Consider the following 27,710-nt stretch of genomic DNA (forward strand, 5'->3'; position numbering starts at 1 on the left):
TAAAACAATTTTAGATCACAACTTCTCTGGGGAGGTTTTATTCAGTGATTAAAAAATTTCTTCTACTTAAAATCTGATGAGTTGTGTTGCAAATTAGTGGGAAAAGTCTGACTAATAGCAGAATCTGTTCAGACATGATTCTTGAGTATGTCCTAAATAATTATCACGCAAGGCCAATGTGCTGAGGTAAACCACTTCTCCACAGGGGCCTCGCTATGCTATGTTAATAAGTCACTTATAGACCCTGCATGTTGAAAAATTATGCCATGCAGCTTATTGATTCACCAAAGGGAACTGCATCCCCCTGACTTGTCTGAGTGCGGCAGGTCAAGGTGACTTTAGAGAAAGCTGAGGCCGCAAGACTGCAGGTCCAGCGCACTTCACTCTGAATCGACTTAAAAACATAAAACGATCTGATCATCTCATAAGTCATCTGGCACACCGTTTCTGGTGAAGACTCTCAGGCTACCTTCAGCAATTTAATAATTGGAGTCAGCAAAATAGACAGCCACGGGCTTGGGATGCAGCTGCTTCTGCACAGACAAGGACCTGGTTCCGGAGCAGCTCAGTGGGAGACACCAGCTAGCCAAGCAGACCGTGATGCAACTGTGTCGGGTTTCAGTGGACCAGCTAATTATTGGATTTCTCGCTGGACATGGTGGAGCACCCTTGTAATTTCAGTACTCGGGATGCTAAGACAGAAGGGTTGCAGGTTCCCGGCCAGCCTCAGCTACTTAGTGAGGCCCTCCATAACTTAGTGAGACCCTGTTTCAAAATAAAGAATAAAAAATAGGGCTGGGAATGTAGCTCAGAAGTAGAATGCCCCTGGGTTCAATCCTCAGTACCGCAAAAATAAAAATAATTATTTAATTTACAATTGTTTTGTTTTCTATGCAGAATAGATTCAGGGTCAAGTAAAATTTCTTCTTTTTTTTTTTGATTCCAAAATAAATGAAATTACTAAGCCTCCTGCAACAAATAAACAAGATCTACCCCAAATCTTATTCTGGGGGGGGGGGTTACTAGAGACTGAACCAGAAGCAGTCCACCTCTGAGCCCCATTCCACCAACCATTTTATTTTTCATTTTGAAACAGGGTCTTGCTAAGTTGCTGAGGGTCTCGATAAATTGCTGAGGTTGGCCTTGAACCTGCAATTCTCCTGTTTCAGCTTCCCAAGCACTGAGATTGCAGGTATGCACTATCATGCCCAGTTCAAGATCTTGTTCTTGCTAATTTGTATACTGGTAACATATCAATCTAATAATATCATGACTACAACTAGAGTTTCAAGACCAAAATTACACATGCTTCAGAATACACATATCTGCATGTGAGAATATCACACACACATACATAGGCACTTTTTTTCCTTTGGTACTAGATATTGAATCAGGGGTGTTCTACTTCTGAGATAAAACCTCATCCCCTTTTATTTTATTTTACTTTTTATTTTGAAATAGGGTCTTACTACTTTGCTGAGGACCTTGATAAATTGCTGGGGCTGGCCTTGAACTTGTGATTCTCTTATCTCAGCTTCCCAAGTGCTGGAATTACAGTCATGTGCCACCATACCCAGCCATACACATACACTTAACTATGACCATTACATTGATGTTCACTCAATGCCTGAATCTTATTACAAACTTTGACTTTTCGCTTTGGCCTTGTTTATCTAAATACCTATGCATCATCTCTCCTGAGATGTCTGATAGTCCTTCAACAGGTCTAACTGAACTTGGCTGTCCTTACTAAACCCATGCTTTCTCTTCTATTTCTGATGTCAACTAGTGGTGGGAGCTACCATGCACGTCTGCTCTCTGAGGCCTTCTAGACTCATCATGCTAGCCTTCCCCAAAGTAATCAATTTGGGAATCATGAAGCCCTTCCTATCATGTCCTCTTCTGTCTGTCCTGCAGTCACTGCCCCATCTGAAAGACCCTCATCTCTTTCTTGGATCATTACACTGTCTCCCAGGCCCTCCAGTGCTGATCCATCTTCTTCCTTCCCCACCCACATCTGAAGGACCACCAGTTAACATTTCCTTCATAATTCTTATCATAGCCATCCCTCCTTTATTCTCTATGTGTTTTCCAGAGTTATCTCTAGCTAGTCTCTTCCTAAGGGGCTTTAAACTAATATTGCTGTTCTCGTTGTGATTTTCTGACTTGGTGCCTTTCATTTATTTATTTTTTTATTTTTATTTTATTTTATTTTGTACTGGGGATTGAGCCCAGGGGCATTTTCATTCTGATCTATATCCCCAGCCCTATATTATTTATTTATTTATTTATTTATTTATTTATTTATTTATTTTTGCCGTACTGGGGATTGAATCCATGGACAGCCTACCCCCAGCCTTATTTTTTATTTTGAAACAGGGTCTCACTAAGTAGCTGAGGCTGGCTGCGAACCTGAAATCCTCCTGTCTCAGCCTCCAAAAGACTGAGATTACAAGTGTGCACCACCATGCCTGGCTATTTTTTACTTTGAAACAGAGATCTTCCTGGCTCAGCCTCCCAAATATTAGGATTACAAGTGTGTGCCACCACACTCCACCTGCACCTTTTTGACCTGAATTTGCCTTCTCCTTTGTTACTGTGTATTAAAATCCCATCATATCAGAACTCAGATTAAATTCTGCCAATGTTTTGAAGAATACCTCAAAAATACAAACTAGAGCCTGGCGTGATGGCACATGCTTGTAATCCCCGCGCTTGGGAGCGGAGACAAGAGGATCACACAGGTTCGAAGCCAGCCACGCTGGCTTAAGAGATCCTGTTTCCAAATAAAAAGTATAAAATAGGTCTGGGAGTGTAGCTTAGAGGTAGAAGGGTTTCCAGAAACCCCAGTACCACCAAAAAATAAAAAAATACAAACTAGAGATTATCTGTCCTTCTAAAATTTTCTTGTACTTCCTATCAATTCAATGATTTTCAGTTGCAAAAGTATGGAAATTACATTCCAAGTGAAAGACGATTTGACCACTAGTTGTAGTCATGCACACCTATGATCCCAGTACATGGGACCCTGTTTCAAAATAAAAAATAAGGCTGGGATTAGGATGTCCCTGGGTTCAATCCCCAGTACGGCAAAAATAAATAAATAAATAAATAAATAAATAAATAAATAAATAAATAAATAAAATAAAGTAAAAATTTGACCACTAGTTGTAGTCATGCACATCTATGATCCCAGTACATGGAAGGCTGAGATTGGAGGATTATAGGTTCAAGGCCAGCCTTAGCAACTTAGTGAGGCCCTCAACAATTCAACAAGATCCTATTTCAAAATAAAAAAATGAAAAGAAATGGGATGTAGCTCAGAGGTAGAATATTCCTGGGTTCAAGCTCCAGAATTCATCCCCATTCATCAACACACACACACACACACACACACACACACACACACACACACAATTTGACCAACTCCTCTTCTACAAAGTAGTCAGAAAAAGCATGGAGGGAAGTTTCCCACCTACATGAGAAGGAAACGTCATTGCAGAAAGGACCTCGTTAGTGGAAAGCAGCAGCAGCACTGTAGCCTGTCCTATCATGTGCCAGAGAGCACCCAGGGGCTGGCAAGAAAGGGTTTCCATAGGGCCGCTTAGTAATATTCCCTGTGTGCCAGGCAGGAACCTACAGAAGCTCAGCCTCTTCTCAGGGACCCACAGAAGACTCCATAGTCACAGACACTTGGAGTCCTGTTGAATGGTAGTCATTACGGATTCATAAAGAACATTATCAAATAAAAGCGCCTGAAAAATCCCACCCCTGGAAAACAAAACAAAATTTTGCATTTAACATTATTGCCCCAATGAGTTTCCTCCCTTGCTTCTCTCCTGGTAACATCTACTAAGATACCACCACGCAACTAGACTCATGGAGCGAACCCCAAGAAACGCTGTGGAGGAATAACCCAGATACCCAGAAGGAAATGCTGGGCGTGTGGAGAAGAAAACCTACATCCTGGAGATCTTCGCAGAGGGGAGCGTGCAGCCCAGTGAGCAGGAGTGGGAGGAAGGGCCAGGGAAACCGTCCAAGGGCCAGCTCTCCTCGTGGCATTTCTCAGGCTCCAAGTAGAGAGTGCAGAGGGCGGTCAGCAAGGAAGATGGCTCGATGATTCTCAACTGTCTTCCCTGAGCCTCCTTCCACGGCCACCCTGGCGGATGGAGTGCGTATTCCTGTGGAAACCCTAAACCAGCTGCAGCATTCTTCCTGCTTCTCCTTTTGCCTTTCAGTGTTGAGAGAAAGAATCTTGCATTGTTGTTTCCTCTTTGTGAAAGTCCAATCCTGGTTGTGTTTGTAGAATTGAGTGGTGTGGGTCACTCCTGAGAGCAATCATGCCTACTTTACCGAGGGGCTGTCACAATGATATCCCAACTATTCATATTCAGTCCCAGAACTGAATTTTATTTTAAAGTAGAAAGGTTGAAAAATATACTTTTGAAAGGAAGCCAGCATGTCAAAGAGTTGGCTGTCCTTCCCACGCTCACTGTAGCACTAGCCACAGGCTGCAGCATGGGTCAACCCAGGTGGCCACCACTCACTGCATGGAGAAAGTATGTAGGCATAATCGAATACTATTCACCTACAAAAGGAATGCAATCCTGTCATTTATGGCAACATGGATGGAATGGAGGACATTGTGCTAAGTGGGATAAGTAGGCACAGGACAAATCCTACAGGACCTTACTCACATGCAGATTCCTAAGAAGCTGAACACACAGAAGTAGAGAGTGGAGTGGTGGCTATCAAAAGGCGTCCAGGGCAGCTGGGGAAGGGCAAGGGAAGCTGCCCGTGTGTCCTAAGTTGCAGCTCAGCAGGAGCAAGAAGTCCCGGGGTGCTGTTACACGGTAGGATGACCACAGACAGTAATATATTGTACAGTTCAAAAAAGCTAGATAAAAAAATTTTGACTAATTTCTCTACAATGAAATGATGAATCCTTGAGAGATAGATATGATCACCCTGGTTGGAACATTATACAATGCATACAATGATCAAAATACCCTATGAATATGAATATTTATGTGTCAAGTAAATAAATAAGAACATACTTAAAATGTGTTACTATAATGATATTTAAAATTATATGAACAAGCTGGGCTTGGTGTTATATATCTGTAATCCCAGTACTTAGGAGCCTGAGACAAGATCTCACAGGTTCAAGGCCAACCTCAGCAACTTAGCCAGACCTCAGAAACTTAGAACTTGTTTCAAAATTTAAAAAATATATATTAAAAATGAGCTGGTGGGGTAGCTCAGAGGTAGAATGCCCCAGTACTAGCAGTGTGTGGATGTCATATATACAGCTCCTGGGCAGCCCTTTCATGAAGTCAGTACATTGGAAACCCCAGGAACTGCCTTATCCCGGCATTACTCACAGGCTTGAAAAAAAAAAAAAAAGACTAAACAGAATACACTTTTCTCATGTGCTCAAAATATTTTATAATAAGAAAAACAAGAAATAAGTATTTCATTTAGCCTAAATGAGGTTCCCGAGTAGATGCCAGAACCGCTCCAAATCCGTTTGTGCAATAGAGTGCTGGCAGCATCCTGTGTAATGTGAGAGCTTCAGCCGCTACCAATGAAAACAGACCAAGTCAGGAAACCAGGCCTGGGTGGGTGAGAACCCAGCCGCGCGCCAGCCGTCCTCGCCAATCTTGCCCTCACCGAGGGTCCGCCAACCAAAGAGGAAATCAGCTGAGTTTCAGAGTGGCAGCTCTCAGGAATAAAGGTTATGGTAAAGTTTACTGGTTCAGAAAAGCAATCCAAAGGCTCAGTTAGATATGCATTGTTGAGGATATGATGTTCTTTTAAACAGTCATGTAACAAATTTATTAATGGAACATGTTCCATCTTTTGAGACCTTTCCTGTAATATGTAAAGTTTATTTTATTCATTTCATAAGTATGTTAGCTGAGCACAGTGGAACACACCTGTAATCCAAGTACTTGGGAGGATAAGATAGCAGGTTCAAGGCCAGCCTTAACAACCTAGAGACCCTGTTTCAAAATAAAAAGGGATGAGGGTGTAGCTGGGAGGTAGATGTCCTTGGGTTCAGACACTAGTATCAAAATAAATAAATAGCTTCACTCAGATGAAATTTCTAAGAAGCAGTTTAAAAATTTTAGTGATAACAACTTAAAAGTTTTTACAAGCTGGGTGTGGTGGCACACGCTTGTAATCCCAGCATTTGGGAAGCTGAGACCAGAGGATCGCAGTTCGTGGGCAGTCTTAGCTACTTAGTGAGGCCCTCCGAAACTCAGTGAGACCCTGTTTCAAAATAAATAATAAAAAATTGGGCAGGGGGTGTAGCTCGGAGGTCAAATGCCTCTGGGTTCCATCCCCAGACCCACAAAAAAAAAAAAAAAAAAAAAAGTTTGCCGGGCATGGTGGTGCAAGCTTGTAGTCCCCGTGCTTGGGAGGTGGAAACAGGAGGATCGCGGGGGTTCGAAGCCAGCCTCGCTGGTTTAAGAGACCCTGTTTCCAAATAAAATATAAAATAGGTCTGGGAGTATAGCCCAGAGGTAGAAGGGTTCCATCCCCAGTACCACCAAAAAAAAAAAATTTACTTTATACTAATGAAGTTTTAGAATTTATTTATTTATTTTATTTTTTATTTTTTTTTTATTTTTGGCAGTACTGGGAATAGAACCCAGGGGCATTCTACCTTTGAGCTACACTCCCAGTCCTATTCTTTTTATTCATTATTTTGAAACAGGGTCTCACTGAGTTGCATAGGGGCTCACTAAGTAGCTGAGGCTGTCCATAAACTGCAATCCTCCTGTCTCAGCCTCCCAAATCCTGGGATTGCAAGTGTGTGCTACCATGCTCAGCTAAGAATCTCTTTAAAATGAATATTCTTTAGAACATTATGCCTTTTCCTCTACAAAATTGTTTGGATATTAGTGATTTTAAGACATAAGATCCCTACGAGTGTAATTCTTTCAAGTTTTTCCTTTAACATTCCTACTCATTTTATCAGTGTACCACATAGTAATATAAAGATCTTTAAGCATTTCTTTTTAGCCTCTGGCTCACTCTGACAAGTAATAGAAGGTATTTTGACCCAAAGGAATGCCATTCTCTGTAAGGTGCTTCAAACAAGAGGTAAAGAGTATTCAGTGGATGGCCCCAGCCTCACACTCTGAACAGTAACAATAAACTTTCTTAATCATTTACCTTCTCAGCACCTAAGCCAAATGGCCAAAGCACTTTCAAGTCTAGTGACACCTTAGATGCAGCCTCACCCTTCTCCCCAGGCAAAGGCCATACCCACAACACTGGGGTTCATGGAGAGAGTCCCTTTAACATGGCTCTGGTAATAGCCACTGATCCATGTAAGTTCTAGGTAGGCAGGTGACTTATAAAGAGTACATCTAAATAAATGTGTGTCCTTAAACACCTCAGCTTGGGGGACTGTGGGGAGCAGGCAAACTTATGTGCACTTAATTACTTAATGTATCTTTTATGTTACAAAATGCCTACTGCATGTTTCCTGGTGGGCATCAGGTCAAGATGTGTCCATATGCTCCACCAAAGTGTCTGGTCACCACACACTTCCTCCAGCATTTCCTAACGGCTACTGCAAAACCGGTTCTGGCCACAGGAGACAAGAGACAGTCCTGCCTTGCTTCCTAGACAAACACGAAGGCATCTCTGTGGATCTCCTGTGATTTTTCCAGGCCTCTCTTCCCCACTAAGATGGACAAAACAGTAATCTACATTCACTGATTTTCTTTTCATTTAAATTTAGTGTAAAGGCTGCATGTGGTTGCGCACGCTTATAATCCCAGTGCTTGGGAAGACAGGAGGATCACACAGGTTCGAAGCCAGTCTCAGCTACTTAGGCTCTCAGCAACTTAGTGAAACCCTGTTTCCAGATAAATTATAAAACAGGGCTGGGGATGTGGCCTGGAGTTAGAAAGTCCCTGGGTTCTACCCCCAGTACCACCAAAAAAAAAAAAAAAAAAAAAAATAGTATTAAATAAAATAAACTTAGTGTAATTTTACTTTGTGTGTATTGAGGGAGGGAGAGGATTGAACCCAGGGACATTCTACTTCCAAGCTACACTAGCCCTTTATTTTAAATTTCTGTTTTGAAATAGGGTCCCCCTAGGTTGCTGAGAAACTCACTAAATTTCTGGGGCTGGTCTTAAACCTGCAGTCCTCCTGTCCAAGTCTCCCAAGTACTGAGGTTATAGGTGTGGGCCACCACACCCGGCCTGTATTATCACTTTAAAATCTTAGTAAGAAATCATTGCTGCTGGGCGTGGTGGCGCACACTTGTAATCCCCGATCTTGGGAGGCGGAGACAGGAGGATCGCGCAGGTTCGAAGCCAGCCGCACACGCTGGCTTATGAGACCCTGTTTCCAAATAAAAATGTAAAAATAGGTCTGGGAGTGTAGCCCGGAGGTAGAAGGGCTTCCAGGAACCCCAGTACCACCAAAAAAAAAAAAAAAAAAATAGCATTGCCAAATAGCCCAAGAATATCACTAGTGAAATTTATCAAACACATATATTCTCCAAATCTGAGTACCTTGTGCAACTCTTAAGGAAAGGATACAGTATATGTTGATTTCCACAGGCTGAATAGAAGACCTACTGTTTCATCTTTATTTTATATAACTTCATGCATTTCACTCACTACTTTCAAGTTTTATGATGGGCAGGAATTTTTGGTTGTCAGATAACCAGGGAGAATCGAAACCAAGGGCAGATAAAGAATGGACCAAAAACAAACAAACAAACAAACAAGGTGGAAAGTGAAAAAGAGAAGAACAATACATAAAGCAAAAATGCAGGAGCCGAGGCGAAGAAAGGCCAACACCGCCCTGGCACTTACTTGACTTGCCCGTTCTCCGTGTACGTGGTTTTGTAGAAGCCCACGAGGGAGCCGTTCAGCCAGCCCGCGAACTCCATGGTCAGGACGTAGAGGCCATCGCTGTCCGCGGGGAGCTGCTCCCCGGCCTCCACCACCACATACTCCTGCTTGGTGTACCCGAAGCACCGCCGCAGCGGCACCTGCTCGCCCGAGGGCCGCCTGAGCTCGGGGAGCTGGGTGATGCGCGTCTCGCGCAGGTGAAGCCACAGGTGCTGCGTGGGCTGGCTCAGGTTGAGGGAGATGTTCACTCTGCCGGTGTACGTGTTCTGCTCCAACTCCGGCTTCACCTCCAGGTCGTAGTGCACGGGGTTGATGAAGTCTGGCAGCCTGAAGTCGGTCCACTGTCCGTTTTCATCCTCGCTGGCAGGACACACGCCCTGGTCCTGCGGAGGAAGGGCCGTGGGAGAGAGGGCGGACGGAGCCAGAGCATCGCCGCCGGAGGAGTCGCAGGACCGGGTCAGGCCCAGCGCCAGCCCCAGGATCAACCCCACGGCCACCACCACCGCACAGATGATGACCACATGTTTGGTTTTAATGCAGTATCTCTTGGAGCCCTCTTCTTCGGCAAAGTTCATTTTTGTTTCCCAAGTCGAATGTGACACTTTCAGGGAGGTTAAATTTAACTAACTCACGTCAGCCGACTTCCTCTGTGAGTTGGAAGGAGCCCTCTGGCTTGGCAGACTGCTTGCGCTTTCCCACACCTCTCCCTCGGGCTCCCAGCGCGCCTGGTCCTCTCCCTGCTGCCCCCACCAGCCCCTCCGGGGACGGGTGGGATGGAGATCCCAAGGAGGAGCTGAGCTGGAGGAGGAGAACTGGCGAGAAGACTGCCACCGCTCCCCTTATAAGCTCCTCATCCCACTCCTGCCCCGCCAGCGCTGGAGTGAGTTAAATATAAAACAGGGCTGAGCTTATCAGCCAACCCAGGATGATTTTTTTTTTTCTTTTCTTCCCAAAGCTCCGTCAGCAGCTTTCAGGGAGAAAGCGTTAGGGTAAGAGGTGTGTTTACGAGGGGAAAACTCAGCCCTTGGTCTTTGGCTTCTTGGATTGTATCTGCAATCTGTCTCTCTTCACTGAAGGGCTTCTTGAATTTCACTATTTTTTCAGGTAGCTTGCCAAAAAAGCAAAGTGTTTTCATTCTTCCCCTTCATATTATGTAAACATTCAAAATCTGCCCTTTGGAGAAGCATATCCTGGGGTTGCATGCCTGCAGTGATTCATAAACTCAAGAGCTGCCTTATCAAGAGGGAACGCGGGAGTGCATACAAACGACAAGGACCCCTGTGTTTATGCGCAGATTAGATTTAGACACTCAAGCCATCTCTAATAAAAACAATACCAAGAGTGATTATAAAAGCCTGAACTTCTACATGCCAAGCACTGTACAAAGTACTTTTTGGTAGCTGTCACTTAAATCTTCCCAGCTGTTCTATGAGATTGGTGCTATGAGGGTGCCATTTTAGAGATGGTGAAACTGATGTTTTGAAAAGTTGCCATTGCCGGAGGTCTCATAACCAGTAAGTAGCAGAATTGGGGTTTGAACCTGGATTATCTGAATCTACAGTCCATGTATTTGACTACTATATTACACGTGTTTCCATTCTGTGATGACCAGAAGTAATCAAGGGTTAAGTGTAACTCATGGATATGCATACGTAAAGTATACTGGCAGAACAGGAGCTGCTGAGTTAGAGTTAAAATCTTTACTATCCTCCATTCTTCCCAAGTTGCAGATGGTGACACAATCATAAGCCTCCCTGAGAGGAGAGGTCATTTCCACAGTTTGTTGACAAACAGAGTGGTGGGGGGGGGGGGGTGTTAAGGGACTTGCATCTCATGGAACATGCTAAAAACATGTCTCAAATATTATAAATTACAAACTCAATGAATGAACAGGGGGATAAACTTTAAAGGCAAAAAGAGTCCACTTAATTCTAACATTTGTCTTCTCATGAAATAATAGTAAGAGAAAATGAATTAAAGGGAAGAGAAAAAATGTGCTCCTAAATTACAGGGCCATCTTGTATTTATTAATTTCACATTCTGAAGCAATTTTAAATTTTTGAGATCACAGGATGCTTCAATTCGGCAAATCAACTTCCTGAATTGAAATGCTATCAAAAGCTCCCTCTTGCTAAAAAGACCCTCTGACACCTCGCTAAAGGTTTGATTGGTTAAATCTTTTTATGTGTGTCTCAAAAACAAAATGCAACATGTGAGTCAATCTTACCTGAACAGTAAGGAAAGGGAAAAGGACAAGGAAAACCACTTGGAAGAAGGTGCATAAATTTTTGTTATAAAAGCTTTTTTACTTTAAATTTATTTATTTATTTATTTATTTATTTATTTATTTATTTTTGGTGCTTAGGATTGAACCTCAGGGACATTCTACATCTGAACTACACCCTCAGCCCTATCTTTTTTGTTGCAGAAGGCTTCTCTAAGTTGCTGAGGCTGACCATAAACCTGCAATCCTCCTGTCTTAGCCTCCCAAGTATTGGGATTACAGGTATGTACCACCATACCTGGCAGAAGCTTTTTAAAAGAAATCTCAGATAAGCAAACATCTCTGAAGTGTCTTAAATGCAACCTCATCTAGAAAGCCAGTGATTTCATCACCAGACCTTGTGCTTGGACTGAGCAGAGTAGAAAGTAGACTTTGGGATGGAGTATACTTTAGGAGAACAGAGAATAGCCACCTGGTATGAAACACCCCTCCTACTCTGCCTGAAGTTCCACCATTAGGGAATCTTTATATGACTGCATTTTTTTTCTGGAAGAAATAAAATATATTAAGTCTTTTTAGGTTGTGTGTGTGTGTGTGTGTGTGTGTGTGTGTGTGTGTGTGTGTGTACAATTTGAGTCTAAGGCCCAGTTCTGACTACAGTATCTTAGTACCAACCCATGGCAGCTGACTGCATCCTGTGAAGGACACCAGGCCACAACAGGATCAGCATGTAAAATATGACCGAGATAAAGCACTCAAGCAGATGAGCCGTACCAGTGGAGCTAGCATGTGCACTAAATATGTCTATGGTCAACACCAGAGGTTGCTAAGTATAAACCTGCAAGCTCTCCTAATTCAACACTGTTCCCATCACAGCAGTGTCTACTGTCCTTCCTGTCACTGACTCTGGCAGACTCATTCTGCAGCAGGACGATCTTGACCTTGAAAGCCTTCATTGCATCCCCAGCTCATGATTGATCATCTGGGCAGCCACTGAAAGGGGAGGAGGAGAGAGAGAGAGAGAGAGAGAGAGAGAGAGAGAGAGAGAGAGAGAGAGAGAGAGAGGAGATGAATGAGAATGAATCTGTTCCTACGGAGAGATCACTGAGCCATGAGCAGCACCCTCTACCTTGACTAGTTTATATTGGATAATCCTATGTTAAATAGATCTGCATCAGATCCAAGTCATGTCCAAAGGCTCTCCCTGGTCAGTTTCCATTTATTAGATCCAGGCCAGTAAAGTGGATAAAGAGCATTTCACAATAGATCCTAGAGCATACTTCCCTTTGCTTTCCATGATTTATATTATCATCTTCAATTTCAAGTATAAAACCTAGTATTTGTTCCCTATTCGACATAATAAATGTTTATTGATTGTTGAAAAAAAAGCAAATGAATGGATAAATGAACAAAGAGGGGAAAAACACCAAGAATCCAGAATGGAAAGCGTTCATGGGTATGATATACCAAAAAGTTGAGATAAACTAAAATCAGTTCAAATTCCAGGGCGTGCTGGAGAGATGCCTGGGTGAGAATCTTGAGTTGGAGAGGTGCATCTTGACTAATTCCTTCCCACAGCAGGTGTACTGATGCAAGAGACTCTATAACATAGGATACCCAGTGTGCCTCTCTTGCACTTGAAACTCAGTGTAAATTAGGTCTAGGAGTTACACCATTGCACAGAGGCTACTGTGCCTTCAATGTTAAGGTGAAGTTGGCTCACCGAGCACCAGGACCATTTCCAGAAGTGTTGTCAACAATTAACACTACTATGTAACAATTAACACTACCTTGAAGCCGGGTATGGTGGTGCACACTTGTAATCCCAGCATTCAGGAGGCTGAGACATAGCCTCAGCTACTTAGTGAGGCCCTTTGCAACTTAGTGAGACTCTGTTTCAAAAAATAAAGAATAAAAAAAATAGGGCTGGGGTGTTGCTCAGAGGTAGAATGCCCTTGGGTTCCATCCCCAGTACACACACACACACACACACACACACACACACACACAAACAAACAAACAAACAAACACTACCCTGTAAAGGCTGGCCCTTTACTTCTATCAGTTGATCTGAGCTGGACCCCATGGTGAATCAACAAACATTGGCAAGCTGGATTCACAATGGAAGAAGCCGACTCTGCAAATTAGGCTTGGGTTTTAGAGAGCAGGAAGGATTGTAACCAGATTCTCTCTCTTGGTGCAAGGTCACTGTTATCAAGCATGTAAATTTTATAATCCCCCCTCCCCCGGTCAATCCAGACATTTCCAAATGTAAAGGTTTAGAGTTGAAAAAGGAGGGCATCATCCTATTTGACTTGTCTAACTATGGTTCTAAAACCATGTTGGTATGTTCTTTGTGATCCCATTCCATCACTGTGTATTTTCAATACCTGTGGTTTTTATTTGTTTGTTTGTTTGTTTGCTTGTTTGCAGGTCTGGGGATGGAACCCAGAGGCATTTGACCTCCGAACTACACCCCCTGCCCTGTTTTTCATATTTTATTTTGAAACAGGGTCTCACTGAGTTGCGGAGGGCCTAAGTAGATGAGACTATCCATAAACCATGATCCTCCTGTCTCAGCCTCCCAAATGCTGGGATTACAAGCGTGCGCCACCACGCCCAGTTTAATACCTGTGTTTTGTTCTTTATCTTTTATTTGGCCACAACAATGGTTTGAAGAAAATATTTAATTCTTTTTATTTTTGCGTGTGTATGGTACGGGGACTTGAGCCCAGGGGCATTCTACTTTTGAGCTACACCCTCCAGCCATTTTCAGGTTTTGTTGTTGTTGTTTGTTTGTTTGTTTGTTTGTTTTTGAAACAGTCTCTGGCCAGGTTGCTGAGGCTGTTTTGGAGCCTGAGATCCTCCAGTCTCAGCCGCCCAAGCACTGGGATTACAGGTGTGTGCCACCATGCCCAGCTCAATCTATTTTAAGACTAAATGAACCTGATCAACTCTTTATAAAGGCTGGGAATAGCTGCAGATGTCAGGAGTAGTTGTAATATGGAAAGTGTTCAGCACTCACATCAGATTTTGTTGGCTGGTGAACGATGAATGTGTCCAGTCACTGGTGCATTTATGAGTAAGTGCACAGTAAGGAAGATGAAAAAGAGGAGACTGGGAGAGACAAGAGGAAAGGAATAATAAGGAAAAAAAAGTGAAGGTGAGGAGAAAAAGAGCCAACACAATTTTTAAAAAAGTAAAAACCAAGAAAACAATATGATTCTCTCTTTCTCATTCCTGTTTCCAGGGCTCGCTCTCCTGCAGGGTTTTCTGGGATGTGCAGCCTGATCATGGCACCTCCCACCCCATTCTCCAAGGGGACTAGAGATTCTCAGTGCATGCGAGAGAATTGCGTCACTGTCACTCATTTGGATCACTCTACTGAGGCTCACTAGCCCTGAAAAAAGTATCTCCATGCCACCATACATACATACATACATACATACATACATACATACATACATCTATCCATCCATCCATCCATCCATCCACCCATCCATCCATCTATCCATTCATCCATCCACCCATCCACCCATCCATCCATCTATCCATCCATCCATCCATCCATCCATGCACTCTACAAATACTTGTTGACAATAAATAATTACTTTTAATAGTATTTATTGTACAAGGTATTTGAGGATAAACTTTAAAATGTGGGTATTAAAAAGAAATATTAGGCTGGGTGTGGTGGCGCATGCTTGTAATCCCTGCACTTGGGAGGCAGAGACAGGAGGATCACGCAGGTTCGAAGCCAGCCGCGCTGGCTTAAGAGACCCTGTTTCCAAATAAAAAAAGTATAAAAATAGGTCTGGGAGTGTAGCCTGGAGATAGAAGGGTTTCCAGGAACCCAAGTACCACCAAAATAAATAAATAAATAAATAAATAAATAAATAAATAAATAAATAAATAAATAAAAAGAAATATTAGTAAATAATCTTAAAGGAATGTGTGTAAACCCTTGTTCTTAGCATACTGATGTTTTGGAAATACTAGGACAAGCAAACAAAATAGAGTTAAAGGATTTATTATTCCTATAATTTTAACTGCTCTTACAGAGAGTTCCCTAATCAGCAATGTTATATTAGGAGAAAACAGTTGGATGTAGAGACAGCAGGAGAGAAAAAAGGGTGATAATATAGTCTAGATATCTGCTGTTCTAAGAATTTCAAAATTGTCTCTGTATATCTTCTAGTGCACTAAATAATATCACTGTATTCCAAGAAACTTTTTAAACTTCCTGAAGCACTTAATTCACTTGACATTTCTTTTCAACCTTTTTAGCATCAGAATTCCTGGCAACATTTTCTTTTGTCTCATCTTTTTACTTACAGAAATCTGCAAAAATAATGTCAGTTCAGGGTTACTATCTCACTAAATTTTCTTGTGCAAAAAAGTCCAAGTGAATTATACAAGCAATGATGATTGGGGTCAGGTTCTGTACAAAAATTCTAATGGGCCTACTCCTCACCTTCTATAATATTAATCATTGCTTTTAGGAAAGGTCTGTGCTTTTCCAAGGGTTATTTATTAACGCTAGCTATTTTGATTTTTTCTACCACACTAATTTTAACATATAAACTTGTCTTCAGATTTTGTTTTCCTTGGAAGTAAAGACTTTAACTGCTTTAATATGATTATCCATAGGGGCACAGGAATGTATTTCTCCTGTTTATGTTCTTTCTTTTTGGCATCTCCTCTGTTTTCAGTTTATTACTTTTTAAGAATGCTTTCATCTTAAACCAGAAAGCACTCCCCCTACCAGATATTCACATCATAATCCCTGCAATTTGTGAGTGTTTCCGTGTGTGTGTGTGTGTGTGTGTGTGTGTGTGTGTGTGTGTTTATTATTTTTGTATGTGTGGTACTGGGGTTCCTGGAAGCCCTTCTACCTCTGGGCTACACTCCCATACCTATTTTTACACTTTTTAAATTTGGAAATGGGTCTCTTAAGCCAGCGTGTCTGGCTTCGAACCTGCGCGTTTCTCCTATCTCCGCCTCCCCAAGCACAGGGATTAAAAGCGTGCACCACCATGCCCAGCTGTGCCTGTGTTTTAAAGAAATGTCTTTCCAAGCTAAGAGGATCCCAGGTTCACATCCAGTCGCAACAATTTATCTAGACCCTCATCAACTTAGTGAGATCCTGTTTCAAAATTAAAAATCACAAGGGATGGAGGGGTGTGGCTTGGAGGTAGAATGCCTTTGGGTTCCATTCTCAACACCAAGAAAAAGCCTTTGCAGATGTGATTTAGTTAAAGATCTTAAGATGGGAGATTATCCTGGCTTCTTGGGATAACGGTACCAAATGCAACCTCATGCTATTTCTAAAAGGGACACAGAAAGAGACTTTGTACACAGAGTCAGTGTGAAGACACAGCAGAGAGAGATTTGAAGATGCAGGCTGTAATGGTGGGAGTGACACAGCCACAAGCCAAGAAATGCTGGCCGTCCCCAGCAGCTGGAAGAAGCAAGGTATGCATTCGCCCCATAGCTTCAGAGGGGAGAAAACACCCTGATTTGATCCCAGCTACATTCGTTTTGAACTTGTGGTTTTCAAAAATGTGAAAGAACAATTTTCTGTTTTAAGCTACCACACTTAGAATTTCTATATTCTGTCAATAGAAATTCATTAAAAACCAGAATGTGTTAGGTATTTAAATGGCTGGAGAAGCACAAAATAATAAGAGAAGCGAAAACATAGTCTCAGGACAATAATTTTTCTTAAATAGAAATAAGGTCAGGATAGAATATTCTCTTTTTGCACAAGAGCATACCCTCTTTCTTTCACTTATTTCTTTTTGAGTTTTCATCACTTCTTTTGATTTTTTTCTTTGGGACACATAATAGATTTTGCTATGGTTTTAAAGAACTCTTATGTCAGGAATGGTGGCACACAGCTGTCATCTCAGTACTTGGGAGGCTGGGACAGGAAGATCACACGTTTGAGGTCAGAGTTCAGTAACTTAGTGAGAATCTGTTTCAAAGCAAACTGGGTCTCATTAGGGTAGTAAGGTGGGGTAGGGGTGTAGCTCAGAGGTAGAATGCCCTGGGTCTATTCCCAATACCCAAAACAAAACAAAAAGGGCCAAGCATGGTGGCACATGCTTGTAATCCCAGCATTCGGAAGGCCGAGACCTGGGGATCATGGTTTGTGGACAGCCTCAGCTACTTAGACCCTTTACAACTCAATGAGACCCGGTTTCAAAATAAAGAATAAAAAAATAGGGCAGAGAGTGCAGCTTGGAGGTCAAGTACCCCTAAAGAATAAAAAAATAGGGCAGGGTATGTAGCTCAGAGGTCGAATGCCCCTGGGTTCTATCCCCAGACCCACAAAAAAACCCAAAAGCAAAAACACAACTTTTATGCATTTGTTTTCCAATTGCCTTTGTTGTGGAATATTTAACAGGCTCAATAAATATTTTGTTTAATAACTAGGGTATTAACACTTCTATATGAACACTATAACTCCCATCAATGTTATTTGAATTCTTTATTAATTTCATGTCTGGGAAAATTTTATATTCACTTTTGATTTTATGGTTTTAATTCTAGATGGTTTTTTCTCAATAATGTTATAATTTCAAAGCAAATTTAACTATTTCTTGGGGATTCTAATTTTCTTCTATCTTCTGAATGCTATGCCTCATTTGTTTTTGCTCTTGCCACTGACAACTAATCTGGGAAAATAAAAAATAAAAAGGGTTGAGGGCATAGCTTGGAGGCAAAATGCCTCTGGGTTCAACGGCCAGTATCCAAAATAAATAAATAAATAAATAAATAAATAAATAAATAAATAAATACAAAGAAATTAATCCCTGCCTATTTTTCTATTCTATCATCTTTAACCTGTGGTCCCAAACTGCTTGCCACAGCTCCAAATGTTACAATCTTATTAAAAACAAGATGTAGGAAGAGGGAGGAAGATGGCGGCAGCTGTGGCTTCAGGGATGACCACAGCCGCAGTGGTGATGGTTGGCAGCGGCCGAATAGGACATGCATCCCTCTGAGAAACCCTGGACAACAGATTTTGGGTTAATAGCTGATTGGGACAACATACGGAGACATTTCCAGTCATGACTTCCTATCTGAAATATAGGAGAGAAAGGATAATGGCAGAATTAGAGGCAAGACAGCAACATGACACCCACCACTGCAAGAAAAGTGATTTTTGGAGGGATATCCCAGAAGAGATCAGAAAGTAGACTGCTCCTGCTGCACATGCACAGAAATTCTTAACAACATACTCTAGGAGAGACCAAGAAAGCAGTGGTGGCAGCGGCAGCCAGTATTCAAGAGAGGCAGATGGATTCAATCAAATCCACCTTGAATTTTTGAAGAAATTTCCCCAAAAGTAAACTGCTCCTGCCGCACATGCTCAGGAACTCTGGACAACATACAATGTAAAAAAAAAGTTTCACGGAGACGGACCAAGATGGCTGCAGCAGTGGCGGCCGGTATTTGGGAGAGGCAGACAGATCCAATCAAATCCACCTTGAATTTTTGAAGAAATCTCCCTGAAAGTAGACTTCTCCTGCCACACATGCTCAGGAATTCTGGACAACACACTATGTAAGAAAAATGTCCAGGGTGAGTCGGAGGGAGCCCCGCCTGTATGGCTAGGCTGGCTTGCTGCGCCTGGCATCCCCGGAGACCTCAGCACTCATGGTCCCAGTGCTCCTCTGTGCTGCGCTGGGGGTGGAGGTGTGCTTGGAGCAGTGGATCCTCCTCTCTCCATGGTGAAGCTGTGAGACTCCACTTTCAGTTGGGAGATAAAATCCATTGCTGCTAGGGAATTGGGCTCCCAGCTTCTGCAAATGACACATACTATTTTCTCCTACTTAAAAAAAAAAGTGGAAGGAAAAATGGAAACCTCTGTAGATGTCCTGCCCACGGTGATGGGGATCAGAACCTGCTGTGTGACAGGGTCTGGAGCCAGTAAGGCCAGGCCCAGAGCCTGCCACGGGTCGAGGCCAGGTCTGGAGCCAGCAAGGCTGGGCCTGGAGCCTGTCATGCAGGAGGCCTGGGACCGGGGCCTGATCCACAGCAAAGGGCCTGCATGTCCCTGAAACTGTGGCCAGGGAGCACTAGAAGCTACACTGCCTCACTTCATCTCTCAGCAGATTCCCAGATCCAAGTGACCTCTATTAAAAAAAAATTGTGAGTGGATCATCTTGTCAAAATTACTCACCTGGCTTTAAGGATTTCAGTAAGTTGGAATAAGTGTGAAAATTAAAAGAAGGACTTCCAAGGAAAAAAGAAACTGTAATTGATCAGATGTGGAGAAATATAAGCTCTAATACATTGTTGGTGGGATTGCAAGTTGCTGCAACCACTTTGGAAAACAGTATGAAAGATCCTCAGAAGAAGGAAAACGAACTTACGATATGATACAGCAATACCACCTCTGGGTATCTACCAAAAAAATGAAAACCAAAATATCAAACTAATGCATGAGAAACCATGTTCATAGCTGCACAGTTCTCCATTGTCAAACTGTGGAACCAGCCAAGATGTCCTTCAATGGATGAATGGATTTCAAAACTATGGGATGTTTACACAACAGAATTTTGTCCACCATAAGGGAGAACAAAATTATGGCATTTACAGTGAAATGTCGCAAAAAATAAGAAATGAGATGCTTTTCCTAATGTGCAAAAACTAGGGAGAAATGGTAACAGGAGGAACTCTAAAAGAAGAAGAGATTTTATAGAGGAGCAATTAAGGTGACCTATCTGAGGGGATGGGAGGGGGGAAGAGGGAAACTCTTAAAGCACATGATGTACATGATGTACTTATACATATCAAAGTCAATCAGGAAGCCAAGCATAAGTAGGAGCGAGGGGGAGGGAAGGTTCATCACTTACCTCCAGTGGAGCCCTAACCTGGTCAACTATGCTGTGTATTGAGAAGTGATGTCCAACTGCCCAAACGAGCAGTCTATCTAGACCTTTGCTGATATCATACTGTTTAGTTTTTTTTATTTACTTTTGGTACTGGGGATTGAACTCAGGGGTATTTTCCACCCCGGCCCTTTTATTTATTATTTATTTTATTTATTTATTTATTTATTTATTTATTTTTTGCAGTACTGGAGATGGAACCCAGAGACATTCTACCTCTGAACTACACCCCTAGCCCTATTTTTTACTCTTTATTTTGAACTGAGTTGCAAAGAGCCTCAATAAGTAGCTGAGGCTTTCCTTGAACTGCAGTCCTCCTGTATCAGCCTCCCAAATGCTGGGATTACAAGTGTGCTCCACCATGCCTGGCTCCTTTTTTTTTTTTTTTTGTGGTGCTGGGTTTCCTGGAAGCCCTTCTACCTCTGAGCTACACTCCCACACCTATTTTATACTTTTGTATTTGGAAACAGGGTCTCTTAAGCCAGTGTGGCTGGCTTCGAACCTGCGCGATCCTCCTGTCTCTGCCTTCCAAGCGCGGAGATTACAAGTGTGCACCACCACGCCCAGCTTTCCTTTTTATTTTTTATTCTGAAACAGAGTCTCACTAGATTGCTAAGACTGGCCTTAAACCTGCGATCCTCCTGTCTCAGCCTTCCAAGAATTGGGATTACAGGTATGTGCCACCAGGCCTGGCTATAATATGGTTTCTAAAAAATAATACTCTATGAAATCCAACATATAAGACATATTTATCTGGGTATCAGATCTTACAGTATGTTGGAAGAACCCTTTCCTAAACTTGTGCTAGACAGTGCTGGCTGTTGTGCTACTCGTGGTCCCCAGTGAACTGGGGGTGCCCCTACGTGCTTGGGTTGTTCAGGAAGCAGTCTTATAAGTTGATAGTGTAAGTACTGCTATCTTATTAGTTACCTGACAACAAAAGTTAGAATGATTAAAGAAAAAAAGAAAACTGGGGAATGCCGTGCATTAATGCATGGTGCTAACTGATTTCTATTCTGTTTCAAATAACTATTGATTTGAAAAGCCAAATCATCATTTCAAGTGATATTTATTTATTTATTTTGATTTTGGTACCAGGGATTGAACCCAGCGGCTTTCTACTTCTGAGCTCCACCCTAGCCCTATTTTATTTTTTATGTTGAAACAGGGTCTCACTAAGTTGTGAAAGGCCTCACTAAGTAACTGAAGCTGGCCACAGACCTCAGCCTCCCAAGTATTGAGATTAGAAGCATGCACCACCACGCCCAGCTCTGTTTTATTTTCTTGATGGTTGGTATCTTTCATGTGTTTTGTCTACAGCACTGTAAGCATGAGGTTGTTTTACCCATGTCCACGCCCAGGGATAGGCCATGTCATTTTTCTGGGGGCTGTGAATTCAAGTCCCAAGCCAACCCTGTGATTGCATCTCTCTGCAGGCTGCCATTGCCAATTTCCCCAACTACTTATAAATAATTTGCATAAAGAATATGTGTCTTTCAGCATAAAATTCCTTGCTTTCTTGATTTTCTTCAGCAACCAAAACTCAATATTGCTGGCTTTAAAGCAATAGTGTCTATATCTAGCAATAAGAGTTAAGGAGATTCATCTACAATTTTTTTACCTTGATTTCCATAGAGACATGTATGTAGCAGTCACATTCTATAGAGACAATCAAGTTGGACAGTGAAAGACAAAATGACCTTTGAGGTCCCAGGTGACTTTTGGCTTGCTCCTGGACCTTGGGGCACAGTTTCCCTCCCCCTTGATTCACAGGTGGACAATCTCAGCCTTCTTTGTGTGGAACTGTGACTCGTTTTAGGTCCTGGAATGTGGAGAGAAGTCGTATGCCTCCATATGTCCCATGGAAGCTGCCTCTGGCACCTGGAAGTCTCCAAGACCACGTTGCAAGGATGGGGAGTCACAAGAGGGAAGACAACTCCACACCTGCGGCTGATCGTGAGTTAGCATTCAGGCCTCTGCTTGTGTTGACATTGAGAGCAGAAGGAATGTCCCGAGGGTGTGGCTTGAACTCACACACCTTACCACACTAGTTTTATTTAACCATGAAGTTTTACTTTCGGCCAGTTCATTAAGGAAAAATTTTACAATATCTGGAGACTTTGTGACAGTACTGACTTGGGTGGGGTAATTGCTGTCGGCGGTTAGAAGGTAGAGACCCAGATCCTGATAAACATTCTACAGTGAACAAGGCAGCCTCTCCATGCACTCGTGGTCCAGGGTTGGTGGTTCTGGGGGATGAGGCAGGCTAGAGCAAAGCTTTCTGTCTCATTAGCTTGGACTCTTGTTGGGATTGTGTGACAGCTTTGGTCCCTCAGTGTCATTTGTGCAAAACCCCACGACCTCTAGATTCCTCTTCCTGCTTCCACAGTGGTCCTTAGCCAGCCTTCTCCTATCTACTTTTTTTTTCCTTTCTTTTTGTGATACTGGGGATGGAACCCAGGGGCATTCTACCTCCAAGCTACACTCCCAACCCCATTTTTGATTCTTTATGTCGAAACAGGGTCTCACTGAGTTGCCAAGGGCCTCGCTAAGTAGCTGAGGCTGTCCTCGAACCGCGATCCTCTCAAATGCTGGGATTGCAAGTGTGCGCCACCACGCCTGGCTTCCCTATCTACTTTCCAACCCATGCGTTTATTACCGCCATCTGTAGATATTCTCACAATACCTGGCATACAGTAGGCACTTGACAAATGTTTACCGAATGAAAAGTGAAGAAGTAGAAATAAAAGCAGTGTGGGGCAACATGAATGTCTCTCCCTCAGCCCTTCTCTCCTGGGCGGTCACCGACTCCGCCCCTCTGGGTCTCCTCCCCTCTCTGTCGCCAAGCTGGCTTCTCTTCTCTTCCTTTGCTCACCTTCCCATACATATCTTCATCTTATGCCTTCAGCTGTCTATTCACAGACCTCCTGGGATCCCAGGTCAAAACCACACTGACCGGTCCCACTTGGTAGCTGCCGCAGCCTGTGAGTCAGTTGGTGTGAAGCTAATTATCACTTTCCAGAACACTGCATCTTCCAAGCCCTGTCATGCTTCGTGGTTTTACCTCTCCTTCACAGTCTACCACAGACGTGTGAGAGTTCATAGCTTCTCTTTCTCATCTCTTGGCACACCCTCCGGTGCTGGGACTGAACCCAGGGCCTTGTGCGAGCCAGGCAGGTATGCAACTGAACTGTATCTGCAGGCACTTTATATAGGTTATCTTGGATAGCTTTCACTTGCTATATCCTTGTTTGGATTTTATTTTTATATTTATGTTTTTATTTACTTACCTGTTTATTCACTTATTTTTGGTCCTTGGGATTGAACCCAGGGGCATTTTACCTCTGAGATGTACCCTCAGCTCTTTTTATATTTTATTTTGCAACACTGTCTCACTAAGTTGTTGAGGGTCTTGCTAAGTTTCTGGGGCTGGCTTCCAACCTGTGAAGCCTGACTGAGTCTCCCAAGTAATGGGATTACAGGTGTGTGCCATCATGCCCAGTTTTTGTTTGTATTTCAAAAACTCAGACAACATTGATTAATAGAAACAGAATACAAACCATATGTGGAACTTTCAATTTTATAGTAGTCACATTAATAACTAAAAAGAAACAGAAGGAATTAGTTTTAACAGTATATTTAACCCACTACTTCCAAAATATTGTCATCTTATAGATATGAAATAAAAACATGCATTCAGTATAAAAGTTAATATATTTTTCTTTTTTATGTACTATCAAGACCTAGAATGCTTTATACAGACAGGGCGTCTCAGCGCTCAATCTCTCACTACGCACAAGTACTAGTCGGCCCTAGGACAGAACGCAGCTCTAGAGCCCAGCTTTGGGCCTCACACATGCTAGTGAGTGTCCATGGCATTTATAAATGTCTGGCACATAAATGTGTTCAGCCAGTGGAGCATGCTTGTAATCCCAGCATTCGGGAGGCTGAGACAGGAGGATCGCGGTTTGAAGACAGTCTCAGCTCCTACTTAGTGAGGCCCTTTGCAATTCAGTGAGACCCTGTTTCAACATAAATAATAAAAAATAGGGCTGGAGCTGGGTGTGGTGGCGCACGCTTGTAATCCCCGTGCTTGGTAGGTGAAGACAGGAGGTTCGCACAGGTTCGAAGCCAGCAGCGCTGGCTTAAGAGACTCTGTTTCCAAATAAAAATATAAAATAGGTTTGGGAGTGTAGCCCGGAAGCAGAAGGATTTCCAGGAACCCCAGTACCACCAAAAAAAAAAAAAAAAAAAAAAAAATTAAATATATATATATATATGGCTGGGGGTGTAGCTTGGAAGTAGAATGTCCCTGGGTTCCATCCACAGTACCACACACGAAAAAAGACACTAACCTCACATTCTTGGAATTTTGTTTCTCTTTGTTCTAAAGTCCCAAAGAACTCAGGGGTACACTGTTACATTCTTGTTTGCTTCTTTATATTATTTTCCACTTCTTGAAATGTTATCCACTTCTTTTCATTTAATATGTATTTGTAGATCAGTCATTCATTGTTTCCCAGTCCCTCCATTATCCCACCACAACATGTTGTGGTAGCATATGTGTGTGTGTGTGTGTGTGTGTGTGTGTGTGTGTGTGTGTGTGTGTAGTACTGGGGATGGAACCTAGGGGCATTCTACCTCTGAGCTATACCATAGCCCTATTTTTTATTCTTTATTTTGAAACAAGGTCTCACTAAGTTGTGGAGGGACTCACAAGTTGCTGAGGCTGGCCATGAACCTGTGATCCTCCTGTCTCAGCCTCCCAAGTACTGAGATTACAAGCATGAGCCACTATGCTCAGCTAGTAACAATTTAATAGATGATGTTGTACAGGTGGGTTGAGTGGATAACAAGAAGGCCAGGTAAAATTGAAGTTTAAAGAAAATCTTATTTCATCTTTTGATTACAAGTTTTAAAAATGCAACTATACAATTGTAGTTCAGGTAACAGCATTTAACCAGTTTTTCTCTATATCATGTTAATTAATTTTTAGTATGATGATGTGCTTAACTGTCTTAATACTAACCAAATATGGACTTCTTCTATAAAAAGAAGAAAATGTAAATAATGTAATAAATGCATTCATATAGTGGTAAAGACAAACAACAAAATGATATATGCTCTCTGAAATGGTTGCTGTTAAAATATATAAATGGAAAATTTTTACAACAGCCATTTCAGATAGCACACGATATTTTGTTATTTGTTTTCATCACTTTATGTATACATATATATTTACATTTTCTTCTTTTTATAAATAGAAAAAAAGAAAAGAATAATGTAGCATGCTGAAACAGTGGTTTTCTTTGGTGATTTATACAGTTATAGAAAAATTATTTTGCACTTTTATATATTTTTTGTTTTGGCTTAGAAATTTTTCTAAAGATATTGTTTTTTAGTGTTCTATGAAAATAAACATATATATATCATTATAAAGTTCTAAAAAACCTAGGTGTTCACTAGCATTTGCTACTTTCTGTAATATAATAATCTCTCTGAATCTTGGTCAATTAAGTTAACTAAGAAGAGAGGCTTATACTGTCTCCACATAAAATAGAAATCCATTTCCCATTATTATTCCATACTTAGAGTTAATTATTTATCTGGACTTCCCCTTTCATTGTGTGTGTGCATGTGTGTATGTGTGTGTGTGTGTGTGTGTGTGTGTGTGTGTGTGTGCGTGCGTGTGTGTATGTGTATTTCTGTGTTTTACTGGGTATTAAATCCAGAGGCATTCTACCTTTGAGCTACATCCCCAGCCCAATTTTATTTTCTATTTGGAAACAGGATCTCACTAGGTTAATGGGAGTTTCATTACTTGCTGAGGCTGTCCTCAACCCTGCAATCCTTCTGTTCAGCCTCCCAAGTACTGGGATTACAGTATGTGCCACCACGCCTGGATCCTCTTTTCTTAATTTTTTAATGAATTATGCTTCTGATTGTTGGTCTCCTGTTCACATTGAGCTTTACATCACAGGTGCTATCTCCTCTCCCCTAATCACCTTGCCCACCTCCCACCCAGCCTGGGTCTCTTTTTAGAGAATCATTGTGTTCCCTAAATACATGATACTCTCCTAAATGGAGACTGGTTTTTTTACGTTGTGGTTTTATTTGTTTTGTCTTTGGTAATGGAGATTGAATTCAGGAGCATTTTACCTCTGAGAAACACCCAAACCTTCTCATTTTTCATTCTGAATCAAGATCTTGAGGCTGGCCTCTAAGTTTTGATCTTCCTATCTCAGCTTCCCAAATACTGGGATTACGGGCATGCATTTTTATGACATGGGTTATAGGACAAACAATAAACACATGCCAAGTACCCCCTCCCCCTATAATTTCAGTACTTGGGAGGCTGATATTGGAGGATCACAGATTCAAGGACAACCTCAGCAACATAGTGAGACCCTGTTTCAAATTTTTAAAAAAGGGGGGCTGGGACATGGGGGTAAAGCATAGAGGTAGAATTCCCGTGCATCAATCCCCAGAACCAAAAACTTAAAAATACCTGGGCATAGTAGCACACAGGTTTAATCCTCGTACTTGGGAAGCTGAGACAGGAGGATCCCAAGTTCAAAGTCAGCCTCAGCAACTTAGTAAGGCTCTCAGCAACTTAACGAGACTCTGTTTTGAAATAAAAATTTAATTAATTAATTAATTAAAATATAATCCCAGCATTTGGGAAGCTGAGACAGGAGGATCTCAGTTCGAGGTGAAGGGTCCGAGAATCGCCCACCAACCCAAATATCGAAGGACTCACAAGAGATGTAAAATGCAAGCGAGGTTTATTGTGCTGCATCTCCGACCCGGCTAGCCAGGGGTCGAGTTTCGACCCCAGGCTCACTCCACAGTCTGGATTTATAACCCCAGGAAGGAGTGGTTACAACTTCAGAGCCTGCCAACCTTAGAATACAACCAATCAGATACAAAGACAAACAAGTACAACCAATAATTTAAAAACATGCATCCACACACGTCAGAGCCTGCTAAAGACTGCTTATCTCCCTTATGGTATGTGTTAATTCCCTAGGGCTGCCTTTCCCACCCACCTTGGCTGGGCCAGGCTTATCTCTGCACTGAGGACTCTGCCTGGAGAGCAGATTAGCATGGCCTTGTTTGCTGATCCGGCTCAGAGATATGGGGATGGGGCCCATGTTCAAAGACCTTGGCCGGCAAGCTGGAGATTAGAGGCTTTGACCTGGTGGGTCCCCTGCCCTGGTCCTTGAATCCTGCAACCTGGGCAGCTGGGCTTATGGATCTTCATTCTGTTTCTAATCCTACCTTACTTCTATATCTTAACTCTATATTCTAATATCTTATTTCTAATCCTAATATGGGAGAAGACTTCTCTAGTTAACTTCTCATGCTGGGGGGGAAGCGCTTCTTCCAGCCTGCTTTCCAGCACCCCTACAGAGGACAGCCTCAGCCACTCATATCCATATGCAGCTAGAGCAACTATTTCACATTTTAAAATCTGATTTTATTTTTTAATTAAAGAAAAACTATGAAAATATACAACATCCATAGTATCTTTAAAAGGGTTACATCCCTAGCACCCTCCCCCCAGCACAACTCCAACCACAAAACCCCATATGTGTCTGTTACCTCCCCTCTTAAAACTCTGGACAGCTCCCCATGCAGTCAGAGCAGCCTCATACACCTCTCTGTGCCCGCGAGTACTTGAAGGACCCCTTT

The 27,710-nt window shown here is 42.3% G+C and overlaps 1 protein-coding gene across 1 annotated transcript in view; it reads right to left on the reverse strand.

The window, feature by feature from the left end:
* Positions 1-9,463, reverse strand: part of ENPEP (glutamyl aminopeptidase) — a gene marked incomplete at both ends in the record, with an annotated part of 91,085 nt that extends 81,622 nt beyond the window's left edge. Inside the window, one exon of the mRNA XM_080698078.1 lies at positions 8,850-9,463. Coding sequence (XP_080554204.1) covers positions 8,850-9,463 — 614 coding nt within the window. The remainder of the gene's footprint in view (positions 1-8,849) is intronic.
* Between the last annotated feature and the right edge of the window lie 18,247 nt (positions 9,464-27,710).

The sequence above is a fragment of the Muscardinus avellanarius genome (genome assembly GCF_963383645.1).
Source record: "Muscardinus avellanarius genome assembly, chromosome: 6".
Taxonomy (NCBI): domain Eukaryota; kingdom Metazoa; phylum Chordata; class Mammalia; order Rodentia; family Gliridae; genus Muscardinus; species Muscardinus avellanarius.